This window comes from Sinohyriopsis cumingii, chromosome 9 (assembly GCF_028554795.1).
Source record: "Sinohyriopsis cumingii isolate HCF-2022 chromosome 9, ASM2855479v2, whole genome shotgun sequence".
Taxonomy (NCBI): Eukaryota; Metazoa; Mollusca; class Bivalvia; order Unionida; family Unionidae; genus Sinohyriopsis; species Sinohyriopsis cumingii.
The window spans coordinates 107,361,349-107,382,030 of record NC_142969.1 but is presented as its reverse complement, the minus strand read 5'-3'; the positions used below and the strand labels follow the sequence as shown (position 1 = coordinate 107,382,030).

General features: G+C 34.7%; 1 protein-coding gene across 3 annotated transcripts in view; it reads right to left on the bottom strand.

Annotated features, from left to right (window-relative positions):
- Positions 1 to 8,260: 8,260 nt before the first annotated feature.
- Positions 8,261 to 20,682, bottom strand: part of LOC149792436 (tetratricopeptide repeat protein 17-like) — a 187,337-nt gene continuing 174,915 nt past the window's right edge. For all 3 annotated transcript variants that reach the window (XM_089971005.1, XM_089971007.1, XM_089971006.1), the window contains 3 exons: positions 19,273 to 19,392; positions 18,377 to 18,520; positions 8,261 to 12,880 (listed from right to left, as the gene is read on the bottom strand). In XM_089971005.1, the coding sequence (XP_089827131.1) occupies positions 12,755 to 12,880; positions 18,377 to 18,520; positions 19,273 to 19,392 (390 nt within the window). In that variant the 3' untranslated portion in view covers positions 8,261 to 12,754. The remainder of the gene's footprint in view (positions 12,881 to 18,376; positions 18,521 to 19,272; positions 19,393 to 20,682) is intronic.

Here is a 20,682-nt window from a genome sequence, read left to right as displayed (position 1 = left end):
TTAAGTAAGAAGGGTAATACAATAAAAATAAGAGATTTTGGTTTACTGTGATCAGCATAAAACTTGTAAGAAGAGTAGTACAAGGAAACAGTAGACTGGATCACAGAGCTCTCCATAAAACTGGAGTAAGAATAGTACAAGGAAACAATAGACTGGATCACAGAGCTCTCCATAAAACTGGAGTAAGAATAGTACAAGGAAACAATAGACTGGATCACAGAGCTCTCCATAAAACTGGAGTAAGAATAGTACAAGGAAATACTAGACTGGATCACAGAGCTCTCCATAAAACTGGAGCAAGAATAGTACAAGGAAACAATAGACTGGATCACAGAGCTCTCCATAAAACTGGAGTAAGAATAGTACAAGGAAACACTAGACTGGATCACAGAGCTCTCCATAAAACTGGAAACACTAGACTGGATCACATGGCTTTCCATAAAACTGGAGTAAGAGGAGTAATATATGGAAAATTTAGATTATGGATCTATAGTGATCTCTATAAGACTGGAATAAAAAGAGCAATACAAATATACATTCTGGGACACAGTGACCTCCATAAATCTGGAGTAAGACAAGGAGTAATACAAATATAGATTATGGAACATGGTGATCTCTGTAAAAATGGATTACAAATAATACAAGGAAAAGAAAGATTATGGCTCAGAGTTTGCCATAAAACTGGAATAAGAAGAGTAATACAAGGAAAAGATTTTACTCTAAAGAAGCAAATACTGGCCTCGTATCCCAAAAACCCATTGGCAATACTCCAGACCATAAAAGGACGTTTTAGCACTAAATGTGGCTAATCTGTAATGATATATGCCTTGCATCAAGGCATCCTTTCATATCTAGTATATTTTCTCTGCAGCTACCTGTTTGTTCACTTAAAAAATTATGCTACATTTTTTAATTAAAAAAGAGAAACAAAATATTTAATTATTACCTTTATTGATAGTAAGAAAATAAATAAGACAATAAAATATTGTACAATCTTGGATTTTACTTGCAGCAGTATAATGTGCTTCTAATCTTTTGAATGTGAATTAAAAATATTTAAAAAACTTGAAAAGTATAAACAATTTATGAGATGACATCTGTCTATGCTCCAGTCTGACACACTTGTATACAAGATATCAAGGACAAAAAATTAACTGCATTACTGATTTGGCAAGTAATAGCACATGTATCAATCACTAAACATCACTGTTGTATAAAACAGCTGTAGCTTGGGAAGATTTCTTGTGCCTGGCTTCTAACATATTTATTACATCCCCTGACTTAGATATCAACTCTCTATATTTATTTAATAACCTGGCTTAAATATCAACTCTCTATATTTAATTAATAACCTGGCTTAGATATCAACTCTATATTTAATTAATAACATGGCTTAGATATCAACTCTATATTTAATTAATAACCTGGCTTAGATATCAACTTTCTATATTTAATTAATAACCTGGCTTAGATATCAACTCTCTATATTTAATTAATAACCTGGCTTAGATATCAACTCTCTATATTTAATAACCTGGCTTAGATATCAACTTGGTTTAGCACATCCCCTGGCTTAGATATCAACTCTATATTTAATTAATAACATGGCTTAGATATCAACTCTATATTTAATTAATAACCTGGCTTAGATATCAACTCTCTATATTTAATTAATATCCTGGCTTAGATATCAACTGTCTATGTTTAGTACATCTCCTGGCTAAGATATCAACTTTCTATATTTAATTAATAACCTGGCTTAGATATCAACTCTCTATATTTAATTAATAACCTGGCTTAGATATCAACTCTCTATATTTAATAACCTGGCTTAGATATCAACTTGGTTTAGTACATCCCCTGGCTTAGATATCAACTCTATATTTAATTAATAACATGGCTTAGATATCAACTCTATATTTAATTAATAACCTGGCTTAGATATCAACTCTCTATATTTAATTAATAACCTGGCTTAGATATCAACTGTCTATGTTTAGTACATCCCCTGGCCTAGATATCAACTTTCTATATTTAATTAATAACCTGGCTTAGATATCAACTCTCTATATTTAATTAATAACCTGGCTTAGATATCAACTCTCTATATTGAATAACCTGGCTTAGATATCAACTTGGTTTAGTACATCCCCTGGCTTAGATATCAACTCTCTATATTTAATTAATAACCTGGCTTAGATATCAACTCTCTTGTCTCCATGATCTATTTAATTTTTAAAAACACACACAAAAACCCACAAAAAAACCTAGTACACAAGTATACAAGGTAGATGATATTTTTCACATGCATGCAGAGTTTTCATTCAAACTAATTGGAATGGAAAGTAGGGAAAAACAAATCAATGAAAATATCAATAATGTTTTCAATGTGTTGTGCACAATTAAATCTCAACTGCCTGTACTGATGAAATTATTAACTTCAAGGGATGTGTTATATTACATACCTGAAATCAATTAAAATATTAGGTTCAAGGGATGTGTTATATTACATACCTGAAATCAATTAAATATTAGGTTCAAGGGTTGTTATATTGTATACCTGAAATCAATTAAATATTAGGTTCAAGGGTTGTGCTATATTACATACCTGAAATCAATTAAATATTAGGTTCAAGGGTTGTTATATTACATACCTTAAATCAATTAAATATTAGGTTCAAGGGATGTGTTATATTACATACCTAAAATCAATTAAATATTAGATTCAAGGGCTGTTATATTACATACCTGAAATCAATTAAATATTAGGTTCAAGGGTTGTGTTATATTATATACCTGAAATCAATTAAATGTTAGGTTCAAGGGATGTTATATAACATACCTGAAATCAATTAATAACCTGGCTTAGATATCAACTATTATTAAATTTACATCATAAAATCTTCATATGCATATCTAAAGAAAAAGTAGTAAAATTTAAACAAATATTTACAATGATACTTTGGATGCTAGATTACATGTACATCTGTCACTAATAACACTTCTTTGGATGCTACATTGTGTATCTGTCACTAGTGCTACTTTTTGGGATGCTAGAGTACTTGTGTATCTGTTACTAATGATACTTCTTTGGTTGCTAGATTATTTGTACATCTGTCACTAATGATACTTCTTTGAATGCTAGATTATTTGTACATCTGTCGCTAATGATACTTCTTTGGATGCTAGATTATTTGTACATCTGTCGCTAATGATACTTCTTTGGATGCTAGATTACTTGTACTTCTGTCATTAATAACACTTCTTTGGATGCTACATTACTTGTGTATCTGACACTATTGCTACTTTTTTGGATCATAGAGTACTTGTGTATCTGTTACCAATGATACTTATTTGTACATCTGGCGCTAATGATGCTTCTTTGGATGCTAGATTATTTGTACATCTGTCGCTAATGATACTTCTTTGGATGCTAGATTATTTGTACATCTGTCGTTAATGATACTTCTTTGCATGCGAGATTACTTGTACAACTGTCACTAATAATTCTTCTTAAGATGCTTTTATATCTGTCACTAATGATGCTATGTTACTTGTATGTCACTAATGATACTTTTATACCTTTGTAACTAATGATACTTAAGTGCTGGATCAAAATGTGTTAAGAAATATGACCACAAATGTCAAAAAGACCAGTTATTCAGATGCTCAAACACATCATTATCATGACATCAAAATGGCATGATGTCCAACTGATTGGATGCCCAAACACATCATTATCATGACCTCAAAATGGCATGATGTCCAACTGATTGGATGCCCAATCACATCATTATCATGACATTAAAATGGCATGATGTCCAACTGATTGGATGCCCAATCACTTCATTATCATGACATCAAAATGGCATGATGTCCAACTGACTGGATGCCCAAACACATCATTATCATGACATCAAAATGGCATGATGTCCAACTGATTGGATGCCCAATCACTTCATTATCATGACATCAAAATGGCATGATGTCCAACTGATTGGATGCCCAATCACTTCATTATCATGACATCAAAATGGCATGATGTCCAACTGATTGGATGCCCAAACACATCATTATCATGACCTCAAAATGGCATGATGTCCAACTGATTGGATGCCCAATCACATCATTATCATGACATTAAAACTGCATGATGTCCAACTGATTGGATGCCCAAACACATCATTATCATGACATCAAAATGGCATGATGTCCAACTGATTGGATGCCCAATCACTTCATTATCATGACATCAAAATGGCATGATGTCCAACTGATTGGATGCCCAATCACTTCATTATCATGACATCAAAATGGCATGATGTCCAACTGATTGGATGCCCAAACACATCATTATCATGACCTCAAAATGGCATGATGTCCAACTGATTGGATGCCCAAACACATCATTATCATGACATCAAAATGGCATGATGTCCAACTGATTGGATGCCCAAACACACCATTATCATGACATCAAAATGGCATGATGTCCAACTGATTGGATGCCCAATCACTTCATTATCATGACATCAAAATGGCATGATGTACAACTGCTTGGATGCCCAAACACATCATTATCATGACATTAAAATTGCATGATGTCCAACTGATTGGATACCCAATCACATCATTATCATGACCTCAAAATGGCATGATGTACAACTGATTGGATGCCCAAACACATCATTATCATGACATTAAAATGGCATGATGTCCAACTGATTGGATGCCCAATCACCTCATTATCATGACCTCAAAATGGCATGATGTCCAACTGATTGGATGCCCAATCACCTCATTATCATGACATCAACATGGCATGATGTCCAACTGATTGGATGCCCAATCACTTCATTATCATGACATCAAAATGGCATGATGTACAACTGATTGGATGCCCAAACACATCATTATCATGACATCAAAATGGCATGATGTCCAACTGATTGGATGCCCAATCACCTCATTATCATGACATCAAAATGGCATGATGTCCAACTGATTGGATGCCCAATCATCTCATTATCATGACATCAAAATGGCATGATGTCCAACTGATTGGATGCCCAATCACCTCATTATCATAACCTTAAAATGGTAAAGACCATTAATGCTTTGGGAAATATATACTGATTTCATTCATTATTGAACTCAGCTGATATCTTGATGTAAACTTATCAGAAATCAAATATAAAGTTCTGTTAGTGGTAAAAAGCCATTGTGTATGGACAGACTACCAACATACAAGCCATTGTTGATGGACAGCCTGCCAACATACAACAAGCCATTGTTGATGGACAGCCTGCCAACATACAACAAGCCATTGTTGATGGACAGCCTGCCAACAAATAAGCCATTGTTGATGGACAGACTGCCAACATACAACAAGCCATTGTTGATGGACAGACTGCCAACATACAAGCCATTGTGTATGGACAGACTACCAACATACAAGCCATTGTTGATGGACAGACTGCCAACATACAAGCCATTGTGTATGGACAGACTGCCAACATACAAGCCATGTGTATGGACAGACTACCAACATACAAGCCATTGTGTATGGACAGACTGCCAACATACCAGCTGTTATTGATGGACAGACTGCCAACATGTAAGCCATTGTGTATGGACAGACTGCCAACATACAAGCTGTTATTGATGGACAGACTGCCAACATATAAGCCGTTGTTGATGGACAGACTGCCAACATACAAGCTGTTATTGATGGACAGACTGCCAACATATAAGTCGTTGTTGATGGACAGACTGCCAACATACAAGCTGTTATTGATGGACAGACTGCCAACATATAAGCCGTTATTGATGGACAGACTGCCAACATACAAGCTGTTATTGATGGACAGACTGCCAACATATAAGCCGTTGTTGATGGACAGACTGCCAACATACAAGCCGTTGTTGATGGACAGACTGCCAACATACAAGCCATTGTTGATGGACAGACTGCCAACATACAAGCTGTTACTGATGGACAGCCTGCCAACATACAACAAGCCATTGTTGATGGACAGACTGCCAACATACAAGCCATTGTTGATGGACAGACTGCCAACATACAAGCCATTGTGTATGGACAGACTGCCAACATACAAGCCATTGTGTATGGACAGACTGCCAACATACAAGCCATTGTGTATGGACAGACTACCAACATACAAGCCATTGTTGATGGACAGACTGCCAACATACAAGCCATTGTGTATGGACAGACTGCCAACATACAAGCCATTGTGTATGAACAGACTGCCAACATATAAGCCGTTGTTGATGGACAGACTGCCAACAGATACAGGGTCATATCATAAGCCAAGTGATCTAAAAATGACAGCAGTAAAAACAACCCATTTTAAAGTGGACCCAATATGTGACAACTTCAAGGAGACAAATGAAATAAGCAAATTGCATTCAAAACTTAAATGTATCCCTTTTGCTGTTATACAAAAATGTACCAGAAATATAACGCTGAATGCAATCACAAGCAAAAAAGAAAAAGAATCCTGGGGGCATCATCCAAGTCATACATTGAGTACACTGACATAAATGCCATTAAATGTTTAGACAATCACACACACCCTTATATTTAATATTAATAATCTTATTTCACATGTTTAAATATTAATATATTCATAACGAATGTGCAATACATATTTGGTAATAATGGGTTAATATAGGACGATGTTTGATTACACACACACACACAGAATGGTGATAATTTGGCAACAAATGTAATTCTGAAATCAGCTACATGTATATGTATATCATTACATTATGCATTTGACCAAAAATTCCATTAAGAAACTTTTTCTGCTGCCTTTATGTGAACATTTCTGAACTTAAAATTTTGATTTTAGTCATCATACTGAATAAACAATGTTTTTATTTCAATCTTTGTATAGTCTATCTGTGCTCCCAACCTGGAATAAAAATTAATTTCACATTGTGCTTGCCTTAAGAAACAAGCACAGCAGATTTTCTGACTTCCATAAATTCCCTGAGAATGAATAGCAAATGTAGTTGGGTCATCAGTGATTCTTATTCCATTGCTATGACATTTAGAAAAAGGTTTAATGTTATTTTTAATGGAATGTATGTCTCTTTATTGGCCAGCATGCACACACAAGACTAGATATAAATAATGGGCTTGTTTATCACAGGTATAAAATCATTTAGCCAAAGTGATTATGATGGTGACAAAGATAATGCTGCTGATGATCAGTGAATGGGATTTGGTTACATCTGATGATCAGTGAATGGGATTTGGTTACATCTGATGATCAGTGAATGGGATTTGGTTACATCTGATGATCAGTGAATGGGATTTGGTTACATCTGATGATCAGTGAATGGGATTTGGTTACATCTGATGATCAGTGAATGGGATTTGGTTACATCTGATGATCAGTGAATTGGATTTGGTTACATCTGATCAGTGAATGGGATTTGGTTACATCTGATGATCAGTGAATTGGATTTGGTTACATCTGATGATCAGTGAATTGGATTTGGTTACATCTGATGATCAGTGAATGGGATTTGGTTACATCTGATGATCAGTGAATGGGATTTGGTTACATCTGATGATCATTGAATGGGATTTGGTTACATCTGATGATCAGTGAATGGGATTTGGTTACATCTGATGATCAGTGAATGGGATTTGGTTACATCTGATGATCAGTGAATGGGATTTGGTTACATCTGATGATCAGTGAATGGGATTTGGTTACATCTGATGATCATTGAATGGGATTTGGTTACATCTGATGATCATTGAATGGGATTTGGTTACATCTGATGATCAGTGAATGGGATTTGGTTACATCTGATGATCACTGAATGGGATTTGGTTACATCTGATGATCATTGAATGGGATTTGGTTACATCTGATGATCAGTGAATGGGATTTGGTTACATATGATGATTTACTAATGATCCTAGGGACTACTGGATTGTTAAAATGGGTGATATAACATACAACAATGAGGGACTACTTGACTGTCTAGATGGGTGATATAGCAATGGGGGACTACTTGACTGTCAAGATGGGTGATATAACAATGAGGGACTACTTGACTGTCTAGATGGGTGATATAACAATGAGGGACTACTTGACTGTCTAGATGGGTGTGAACTTATCAAAATCAGCTAACAGTTCCAAATTGTTCTAAGCACGACATGATTTAAAATGTTCTAAAATTATGAAAGTAAAAATGTAATTACCCTTTAATTAAAAACATTTTTATAATTTTATTAAAAGACCGTCTGCAATCATTATTGATATTTGTACAGAGAAACTAGTATGTACATGAAATCATGATTGACATTTGTACAGAGAAACAGAAACTAGTATGTATATGAAATCATGATTGACATATGTACAGAGAAACAAAAATTAACCTGCATGATGCAGCCCACATCATACATAATTATAAACAAGAAAAAGAATCATTTACATGTATTCGATGATTTACTGTTACTGTGTTAAAGTTTTTTTTTAATAAAAAAGATTTTAATAATCGTGGAAATGCCATTGTAGATTATTAAATCATCTGTAAAGTTACTCTTGCTTTTTGTTAACTTGCTAATTTTAGAAAATAAAATTAGCAAAATCAACAATAGTTAACAACACGTAATGAAGGTTAGTAATATTAAGATTAAAAGCGTAAAATAAGCAATAATAAATGCATCAAGCACCATTTTACCGCTCTGGTGGCCTAGTGGTTAGAGTGTCCGCCTCGGATGCAGGAGGTCGTGGGTTCGATCCCCGGCCGAGTCATACCAGAGACTTAAAAAATAGTACTAACAGCTGCCTCGCTTGGCGTTCAGCATTAAGAGGTTAGTGTTAGGACTGGTCGGCCTGGTGTCAGGATAATGTGACTGGGTGGGACATCATGCTACATGTCTGCGGCATGATGCCCCTGTGCTAGACATCACTATAAACTGCCACATTGCAGACATCGTAGCGATATGACTGAAAAATTGTTAAAGCTACATTAAAAATCAAAATCACAAAATCACAACAAAAACTAGTATGTACATGAAATCATGATTGACATATGTACAGAGAAACAAAAATTAGTATGTACATGAAATCATGATTGACATATGTACAGAGAAACTAGTATTTTAACATAGTCGTTATTGTATAGAGAAATTAGTATGTACGTGAAATCATGATTGACATATGTACAGAAACAAAAACTGGTATGTACATGAAATCATGATTGACATTTGTACAGAAAAACAAAAATTAGTATGTACATGAAATCATGATTGACATATGTACAGAGAAACAAAAACTAGTATGTATATGAAATCATGATAGACATGTGTAGAGAGAAACAAAAACTGGTATGTACATGAAATCATGATTGATATACATACAGAGAAACTAGTATTTTAACATATTTGTTATTGTATAGAGAAACTAGTATGTGCATGAAATCATGATTGACATGTGTACAGAGAAACAAGAACTAGTATGTATATGAAATCCTGTAATAATCTGATGAGACTGAACAGTGGCAGTTTACATCCTATGTTGAGAAATGAATACTGATACATGCATTAAATTGAAATCATTATGTTCTTCTTGAATTAAAATTATATAGGACTTTGAAATAAAGTAGTCATGTGACCTGTGAACAGTGCACTGTAAAAATATGAAACATAAAATTCTGTCACTATTGTGCAGTAAATTATATAAATCAACCAATCAATCAAAGGGTCAAGCCAATCTCTCTCTCTCTCTCTCTCTCTCTCACTCTCTCTCTCACTCTCACTCACTCACTCACTCACTCTCTCACTCACTCACTCACTCTCATGTATTTCTCCAGAGGATGGCTTTTATTAATGGAAAGGAACCACTAAAAAGCTAATGACTTTTTCCTCTGATGATGCAGCATTTTCATGGGTTATACATATGGTGGCTAACAAGCCACTATTTAACCTATTGCTTAAACAAAATATGTGTAATACCATATTTACCGTATATATTGGGTCATAATAAAATATTTTTTTCCTGTCCCAGAACGTACGGTGAAACATTTTTCACCTAGGTCAGAAGTCCCCATCATAAGAAATGAAATAAATTTCTATTGCATTTGTGCTCCCCCCACTGCATGTTGCAATAAAATATATAAACAAAATGCTTATTTGATAATAAAATGAAAGAAACTAACCTTGTATTGTTATCATTTATTCTTTTTCAACATGAGCATTAAAGAATAAAATATATCCACGAAATCCATATATGCAGTGTAGGCTTCCATACACTATAGCATGTATCACTTATGTCCGATAATACATGCCACGTTGTTCGTTGACATGAACATTGAGAAACAAATTGTGTTTGGTTCTGCTCAAAGGTTTGAATATGTTATCTGACTGAAAACCAGATCCAACAAAATTGCAAACAAAAGGGAAATAATCAACTTATATTTTGAAGACAACTGTCATTCACGTATGACATGGTGTTAGGCGCAAAATAATCAAGACTGAATTATATCCAGGTCTACTGTATGACAATACCGCGCAAATACAAATCATTATTTGAAAACACATTCACTTGAGTGCAAGTGACAATCTTTTCGCCAGCACAGGTTACCAAAGTATCATTACTATTTACCTGCAGACATCAATGCTCCTTTCTATTAATTATTACTACAGAAGAGATGCCAAGCACATAGAAGCCCAGGTGGTGAATAAACACAACTGGTGCAAGCAGTAAACTCCTTCTTTGAACTTACCAATAAGCTGACCTCGGAAGCTGACTTAGGATACTCTGAAACCATTTTTTTTAAAGGATATTAATATGAAGGTTATTTTATTGCAAAGCAAGCTGAGAACGGAATCCGACTATGGATTCTTTTAAGAATGCCAATTTTCGTTGGTGTTTTTTGAATATAGAAAGACAGCCAAGATATGGAAGCAAATTTTGGTACCTTTTCACTGGTATTCATGGGAATTTTGAAAATAAATTGAAACAATGCAACAATTTTTAAAGTGATACAATATAGTGCTTTGTGCATGGACATCAATGACCCAGCATCACCCAGAAGATTTGGAGAAAATAAAATGTGATGAATTCGTGAAGGCCAGAAGAGAAACTGATGATTATTTCGCTGACAATAAGATCATTAACATGGATGAAACTCTAGTGTATTTTGATCGCATTCCTGGATGGACTGACGATAAGATGGGGGTCAAATGTATGAGAATTAGCAAGACTGATGCAGATTTTTGACTTTAGTCCTTGTAGTTTCCACTTCAGGTGATGTGTTGCTTCTAACAATTTTTCACAGTATGAGAAAGCTAAAAGGAATATTCATGCACCAAAAGAATGGATCATAAACGTGCAGGAGAAGCATTCGGTTGATGAGATGCTGATGCAGTAGATTAAAAGAGTTTTATCTCAAGAACTCACTTTAATATATTTAAATTAAAATTTCAGTTGGAGTGCATTTTCCAACATGTAATTTTTGAATGATTTAAAAGGTGTCCCACAACTTTAAACTTGAAGAAAATGATGTGTCCCAGAACATACGATGCTCAAAATTAATTTATGGTGTCCCAGCAAATATGATGTCCCAACATATACTGTAAATAAGGTAGTCAATGATAAGTCTTATAAAACTTCAATTCTGTTGCCATTAAATCTAGCTCAACCACTGACTGAAGAAATGGAATTGTAGATTGATGGAATTGTAGATTATCTGGAGAATTGGAGTTGTTGATTGATCTGGAGAATTGGAGTTGTTGATTGATCTGGAGAAGTAGATTTATCAGAAGAACTAGAGTTATATATTGATCGGCAGAATTTGAGATGTACATTGATCCAGATAACTGAAGTTAGATTGATCTGTAGAATTGGAGATGAAAATTGATCTGGATAAATGGAGATGTAGATTGATCCAGAGAACTGGAGTTGTAGATTGTTGTTGAGAACTAAAGCTACGAGTGATATTCAGACTTAGCAAAAAATTGCAGATCAACAAAAATCAGTTGTAAAATAATGGCATAGTTTTTGTCTTTTTAGATGATGTATATTACTAGTATGATGTCATAAAAAAATTTAACATGCATAAAACTTACATAAAATTATTCTCCTCATTCAATTTGCAATACTGCTATACTTGATAAAAAGTTGTCATTTACAATATTTTGGAATAGAATATCCTAGAACACAGTATTCAGGAAAAAATCTTCAGGAAGGCATGGGAAGCATTTTTTACAAATAGATTGGGGCATAACTATCTGACATTGTCAATGCCACATACTCTTGCGTTGTTCTCAATATAGGCACTGAAGTTGTTAATATCATTTCATACTGACCTTAACACATTTGGGGCTACTCTTGCCATCTCAAAAACAACAAATAAGCTTAGCTGATTGATATAAATTACAAACTTGCACAATGGACTAGATCATAAAGTAACACTGGTCAAATATCTGGTCATCTTGTCTTAAGAGTAGTCAAAATAAGTGACATAAACTTGTGCTTTGAGCCCAAGACTTTGACAGTCTGCAACTTGACTCTGGAATGTTTCTGATAGTATTTTTTCTGACTGGTTCTTCTTCTTACATTTTAAACCTTACTAACATAATTTTACTATATGATGCTGACTTGTTTTTTTATATTTAAAGTTTAATTCTCACTGAGTGTAGAAAATAGAAAGCCTGAAAAAATCCTCCAATTCTGATATTTTCATTTGGTCTACTTCTCATTCAATCCTCTGGAGTGTACAGCATACTCATACACTGAAGGTTTTTCAGTCTCAGCTTGGCTGGTTCAAATGTAGACTGAAGTCCCAGAGTAGATTCATAGAATTTGGTAGCCTTGTCCCAGTCACCCTTGGGAAACAAAAAAACAAGAATAAATATGTAATTATTAAAAGACTAAAACTTTTACATTTTTCAATATGATGTTTACAAAGCCAATCAAAATAACTGATGTACTGCAAGGCATCAGACTCCTTATTAGTTGTTGTCAGTTTGCCTGACTGTGTGTGTATGTGAATTGGATTTTTCAATTTAGCTTTAGCAATTTTTCAGTCGTATCATTATGATGTCTGCAGTGTGACAGTTTATAGCAATGTCTAGCACTGGGGCATCATGCCGCAGATATTATCCTGACACCAGCCTGACCAGTCCTAATACTAACCTCCTAATGGTGAGTGCCACGCGAGGCAGCTGTTAGTGCCATTTTTATAAGTCTTTGGTATGACTCAGCCGGGGATCAAACCCACAACCTCCTGCATCCAAGGTGGATGCTCTAACCGCTACACCACCAAAGCATTTGCCTGACAGTATTTTATCATTTACTTATACACAATATAAAAGCATGCATAGATTATTCAGTTGAAATATATGTGAAAATTGTTGTTGTCATTCCTGATAATTTACTTAATCATTAAAAGCAAAAATTAATTTGGGCCTTGAAAATAAGTATTATTTATAAATTTTGAAAGTTGCTGTAAAAAGAAAGTATGACTTTACCCAACTTCATATGTACATAAATACATCCACCCAAACAATCACACATGCAAAAAGTATATACCGTATTTCATTTAAATGATTGTATTCTTTTAATCTTTCAAGTTTATTTATTAAGTTTAGTGGGAAAGTCAACTTAGCATTCTTAAACACTTAAACACAGTCAATTTAGCATTCTCTATCCATGTAAATGATGAACGCAATCATCTGGCTATCTTAATAAACCAGTTGTACATTAGAAAGATAATGGTCTTTCAAGACAGTTGGTCTTTAATGATAGGTCATAACACTATCACTAACTGTGATTTAAGAACCTTATTCTCTCAAGACAGGTGCTCCCTCATAGTATTGGTCTCTCAAAACGGGTTTTACCATACTTGGGACTTGATGTTATACAAGGAAATTTTTTTTTGTATCCTAAATCTTTAAGAATTGGGTGTTTAATTATTTGCATTCAATATAAATGCCTCAGTCCAATATATTTTTATGTTACCACTGTAAAATAACAGCTGATGCACAGTATGTCACATATTGATGGCACCAAGCAGTGCAGGGATGAGTCTAATGAGGGTCACTGAACACAACTGCAGCCAAAGAATTCACAGCCTCTAATTATAACATCTAGAAGTTCGAGAACATGATGAACCTATTAGCATCATATAAGACAGAATTTTCAGCATGAAAGTAATGTAAAAAAAAAATCCAAAATTTTCCAATAAGAACTGATCAGCAGGTGTGATTTGTAGTGACCACAAAACTCTACTGGGTAAGATATGGATGAGTATCACTTATTTAAAAGAGCTACAGAACAATTTCATAACTAAGGTAGAAACTGCATTTGCTTCAAAACCAACAATGAAAAATTGTTTCATCATTTCTTTATATCATCAAATTCAGAGGACCATGGTTGTTAAATAGTTAGCATGATACGACCAAAAGTGTGCAGATAGGAATCCTACCATTGGACCAAGCCTGGATCAGATACTGTGTTGTGTCCTTGGGCAAGGCACTTTACTACAAACACCTAAGCACTAAATAACCTATTTGTGTTGCTGTGCTGAAAAGCACCAAACCAAACCAAACCATACCAAATTCAGAAACTGAACGATGTTAATTTTGCTAGCATTTATATTTTTGCTGTCATGGAAAATTTTAAATGTAAGTATTTACTGGGACATACTGGATAGTATCAGAGACTATAATTCCAATAATTGTGCTGACTATAACTGTGTTAGGCCCCCCCCCCACCCCATGGGAAGTGGGTAAACAGATTTATAATTGGCGAACAGTGCATTTTAAGTAACTTTTCACCACCTTCACAACAGAAATAGCCATGTAATTAATCCTAATAATTGTCACAAGCACTTTGATAATTCAGTCATGTGATGCATGGTCTGAACATTAGTTAGTCCAACTCTACACTGTACAAACTGTGGGGGTCAAATATTACAATGGCAGGGGTTATCATACATTAATCCAAGAACAGCCAATACAGTAAAACATGTACAAATTTTAATCCTGTACAAATTCAAACACAGAAAAATTTGGGTAAATAAACTGTAGTTAGTTTAAAGCATTTTTTTTTCTCCAGAAACTTTGTCAAAGATAAGTACAAACATGGTTGTTTGCAGATTCAGTCAAAAGCATGAACTTATTAGAGCACTGACCCCCACATTATAAATCTGAATGCTGGTAGAAGTGGTTACAAAGAAAAAATACAAAATGCAAGTATATACCAAACACAAAGAATTAAAAAAAAAAAATGGTTTAAAAGTTTAGTTGTATCAATTACTTATATATTTTAGTCATCCTAATGAAACTTTTCCTATAAAAAATATTTGCATTTATTTTATGTGAAGCACATAAGGAAGCCAATAATAAAGCTTCAATTGTGGGTATGAAAGGGAGATATGATTTCTCAGATCAGAATATTTTGGACAGTCTAATAGAAAGTGTTTTGCAATTTCTATTGGGAAACATTACTTATTGTTAGATATATGATTCAAATATATTGTTGCTGTTGCTGGGTTTAATGCCATTTTTCAGTAAAAGATAGGTTATACATGGTGGCCAGTATAAATGGTGGAGGAAGAACCAGGGAAAACCCTGGAAAGAACCACTGATCCATGAGAAGCTACTGGCAAGCTTTCTCACATACCCACATTGTCTGAACCCACAATCGACTCCTAGCAGACAGAGATGAGATAGCAGTGATCTGTAAGGTTGAGTGCTTTAGACCACTGGGCCACTCAGGGCCCCATTTTGAATATAACTTGCAATTTAAACTACTACACTTTCTTTCTAGCCAAGCATGCATAACCTGTGACATTCACCAAAATACCAGTAGCAAGGAGTAATTTCTCTTTTTGGGGGATTCGGGTAGGCTTTGAAATTATGTGATGAACAACTGTTTCTTTCTTCTACAGGCAATAAGGTCAATATTTAAATCCCAGAAGATAAAAATAAATCTTTGAAAAATGTTCTAAACATTGGAGGTCAAATAACATTTGTTCATTAAGTGGAATATATTTCATGGTCTATACCATAAAGTTGAAACACATCTTAAAGATGCAGAGGTGCATATCTGTTATAAATTTTAAATAAGTGAATCAAATTTATGCTTGAAATAATGAAAGTTCAGTTTCATGAGGGGTAAAATCGAAATGCTGGCCACTGGCCATGTTAGGGGTACTTTTGAAAACACTCATAGATGCCAAGGAATTCTGGCTATATAAAGTGGGTTGCTGCTGGAGGGCTGGGTGATTGGGGTGTGGGCAGGCTGTTCAAGAAGGGGACCATCACTCCAAATCTCTTGTTCAGTTTGATGTACATTCTATGATCATAATTTTGGTAAATAAATGCTGTTTAAACCAAGAAAGGGACCACTGTAAACACAACTTCAAAGGCATCACATATCTTCAAACGAGTATGACCTGTCAATCAGTGAGTTAACACTTTTTATATCTTCAGAGGTAGCCAGTAACAATATATAAAGAAAAGCTGTTATATTCACCATATATTTAATCAAGGATCTAATTAAAAAATTAACTGATGGGAAACTTACAAAATATTTTCTACCAGAATGTCCTCAGAACAGTACATTATACTTAAAACATGAAGGAAAAAAGATAGAGACAGAGGGATGGAGATGATTACTGGAGTGGTTGTGTACATCACACTAAATACTGTATGTCTCGTAGTCCAAACCATTATTTAACCTTGGAAAACTTTGCATACATGTGCCTTCTGGCATTGTATTTAAGCAAGTAGCAACTTTATGCAATATTTAGTGAAGAACAAAATGTTACTTCAGCAACTGTTATTATAAAGAACAAAGGGTCCTGCCACAGTTATTGAAAGAACAAAATGTTATACAAGTTACTGTAATTAACAAACGGTTATGCCAGTGTTGCTGAAAAATGTTATGCCACTATTTTAGAAAAAGGAGTTATTGTTATTCACCGTTATTGAAAAGCGTTATGCCAATGTTATTGAAAAATGTTATGCCACTGTTGTTAAAAAAGGAGGTATGCATGAGAACATCAAAGTGATGAGTTAAATGATAATCATAAGTTGGATTGTGATTTATGATTTTGGGGGTTCAGTATATCACAGGCCATACATGGCAGCCGGTATCTTTGATAAGCCAAGGATGAACATTCATGGCAGCCATAATCTTTGATAAGCCAAGGATGAACATACATGGCAGCCATTATCGTTGATAAGCCAAGGATGAATATACATGGCAGCCATTATCTTTGATAAGCCAACGATGAACATACATGGCAGCCATTATCTTTGATAAGCCAAGGATGAACATACATGGCAGCCATTATCTTTGATAAGCCAAGGATGAATATACATGGCAGCCATTATCTTTGATAAACCATTAGGATGAACATACATGGCAGACAGTATCTTTGATAAGCCATTAGGATGAACATATATGGCAGTCAGTATCTTTGATAAGCCAAGGATGAATCCACAAGAAGCTGGTAAGTTTTCTCACATACCCACATTAGTCGAGCCAAGACTTGAACACATGCAGAGTTGAGAGTTTTGACTGATGTGTCAAGTCTAGTGCCGAAGACCACTCAGATACAAATTGGACATGATGTAGTAACTATACAGTGACTCCTTACTCATGTTATTAGGAACTATTTATTTATTCATTCATTCATTTATTTATTAGAGAATTAACAGGGACTGGGTCTAACACGCACATAGTATGTTAATCCCTGCTGCTGAGAGATAAAACCAAAGATTTATTAATAGATTTTGCCAATTTCAGCATTCATGTGGTCATTTCCAAGTAATTAAAAAACCTGAAAATCAAAATTATTGAAAAAAGACCGATTCTAACAACAAATGAAAACTTTATTTTAAATGTTACGATTTTTACAGTTTTTCCTGTATTTCTGATTTCATTTGAAATAGAGGTGGCTGGATTAAAATTCACATTTAAGAGTCAGTAGTGCAGAGCACCTTTCTGTTGTGATTTGAGAACCAATCTGTACCTGATGCTCTTCTCTATGAAGATCTTTTTCATTCAACTTTAATTTCAGACTTAATGTCAAACTATAAATGAGTTTTTTCTCAATTTATACACAAATAAGAACAGAAATAATTAATATACAAAGATAGCTGCCCATAAAATGACTTTAAAACATGAGACATTTTATCAAACTAAACATTCTCAGTTAATTTTCACAAAGTAGTAGCTGTTTTATTGCCCCAGTTATTACATAATTTGTCAAGTACATGCACTTGAAAAGGAAACAAAAAGATCTAAGACACACAAAAGCTTTATTATGTGTTGGCAAATCAAGGATGATTCTAGAGGATATGGAATACCTTGGCAGCATACAAGTTGGCCATTGTGAAATGGATGATGACGGTCACTTCAGAAATGGACATTGCTTTGTCCGTTGCCATGATAGCATCATTGATATACCCAGCTCTGTATAAAACATTGGCAAGGCTCAAGTAGCTGATGTGCTTAAAATAAATCAAACAGCATATAAATATTTCAGTGAAAATGAAAAAGTTTTTATAATTATCAACATTTTTATATTAGTCTTCCATTTATGTTTATACAAAAAGTTTAGAATTCTTTAAAAATGAAAACATATGTATACAGTGCAATCTTTCATCCCAAAAAGCCATGTGCTGTTTTCAGAGATGTGGAAGAAATGATGAAAGGTAAATGGCTGTGGATGAAACTTGAGGGGCCTGATATGAGGGGTTGTCATTGATGCATGGTGACCTTGTGGGAAGGTAGGTCTGTCTTTGTTAATCAATAATGCTTTATATGAACAGTTTATTACCTATTCAAGAAAATATGACTGCAATAATTTCTCCAGAAAGAATATATCATTACTGGATCACAGTGTTTGGAGCTAAAAAGATGACCAGTATCCATCAGTAACATTGTATTATATTGTCTCCACTCAATTACAAAATATGGATGAAGGATTCCTGCATGGAGATAACCTGCAGAGCTCATCAGCCACTAGGCCAAAATGACTCAAAATGATCGACACAATCGTTTTCATTCAAATCATCATGGGCAGTCTAGACAACTGTGACTTTCTGTGCACTACCTGCATTTATCATGGTGAAGTGGCAGGAATCAGTTTAGATGGCTCTGGCAAATCATTTTTAAGCTTCAACTTGTGGTGAAAAAGACTGCAGATGTGTTGTTGGGGTTTTTGAAAGAGTCAGTCAAGCTGACTGTGCCAGTGTCCTACCTGCAGATATGTTGGTGTAGAAGTGAGAGCAAGTCTGAGACAGACCACAGCTCTACCACATTTGCCAGTCACTCGCCAATACAGGGCAGCCATGTTTGCCAGAACCCAGGATGTCATGTTCTGCAATATAGAAAGAAGTTTATTGAAAAAATAAAGTACTTAATTCAGAGTAAGAAAAAGATGTTGACAAGAATATTGTTTTTAAAATGAGTTTCAGTATCTATAAATTCAGTGATGAAGGAGAAGCTGTACCAAAGCAGATATGAAACATAATTCCAAATAACAAATTCAAAATGAAACTCCAGTGATAAGCAATGGATGTATCACAAACAGTACTGTTCCATACAATCAGCTTGTCAGGGTGCATCACAAAAGGCATTGTTCCCTACTTTTAGCTTGACTGAGAGTCAAACAGATAAACAGAGGAAACTTGTGCTGGGAATCCAAAGCTAGGAGCAGATAGAGACAAACATGCCAAATTTTTTATTTGACCAGAAATCCTACTCACAAAAATCCAACTCACAGAAATCCAACTAATCGGTATAATGATGCATAATAAATTTGGATGAAATAAAAAATTCTTTACTCAAGTCAAGTTGCAGAAAATAAAGCTGGAAGACAATCATGGGCCATAACTCTTCTAAAGAAACAATATTTTGAAATGTGGGAAATTAAACTCATTCCATTTGTTATCAATATAAATCTTCTTGCCAAATTTGACTATACCATGCAAGGAAGTGGGAGCTAAACACCTGATATGGAAGGTCAGATTAGAGGATGAGGCAGACAGATGATTATGACCTAACATGGAAGGTCAGGTGACAGGATGAGGCAGACAGATGATTATGACCAGACATGGAAAGTCAGGTGACAGGATGAGGCAGAGAGATGATTATGACCTGACATGGAAGGTCAGGCGACAGGATGAGGCAGACAGATGATTATGACCAGATATGGAAGGTCAGGTGACAGGATGAGGCAGACAGATGATTATGACCTAACATGGAAGTTAAGACTGAAGCAAAATTCAGACCCATGTTTATGTACTGGTATGATGTTAGTGTTACAGGACAAAATAGAAGGGTGCTTATCTACAGGCAACCAAATGATGGAAAGTTATACAGCAGCATAATAATATAAAGAACAAAAAGTGCATTTGTCTTAGTGCTGCTAACAAAAATAACATTCCATAACACGTTTATGTCTTTTTAGCATGATCACAAGTACATAATTTGATGACATAAACATAATGGTCTACACACACAAGGTACATAATTTGATGACATATGCCTAAATGGTCTACACACCCAAGGTACATCATTTGATGACGTATACCTAAATGGTCTACACACCCAAGGTACAAAATTTGATGACATATGCCTAAATGGTCCACACACCCAAGGTACATCA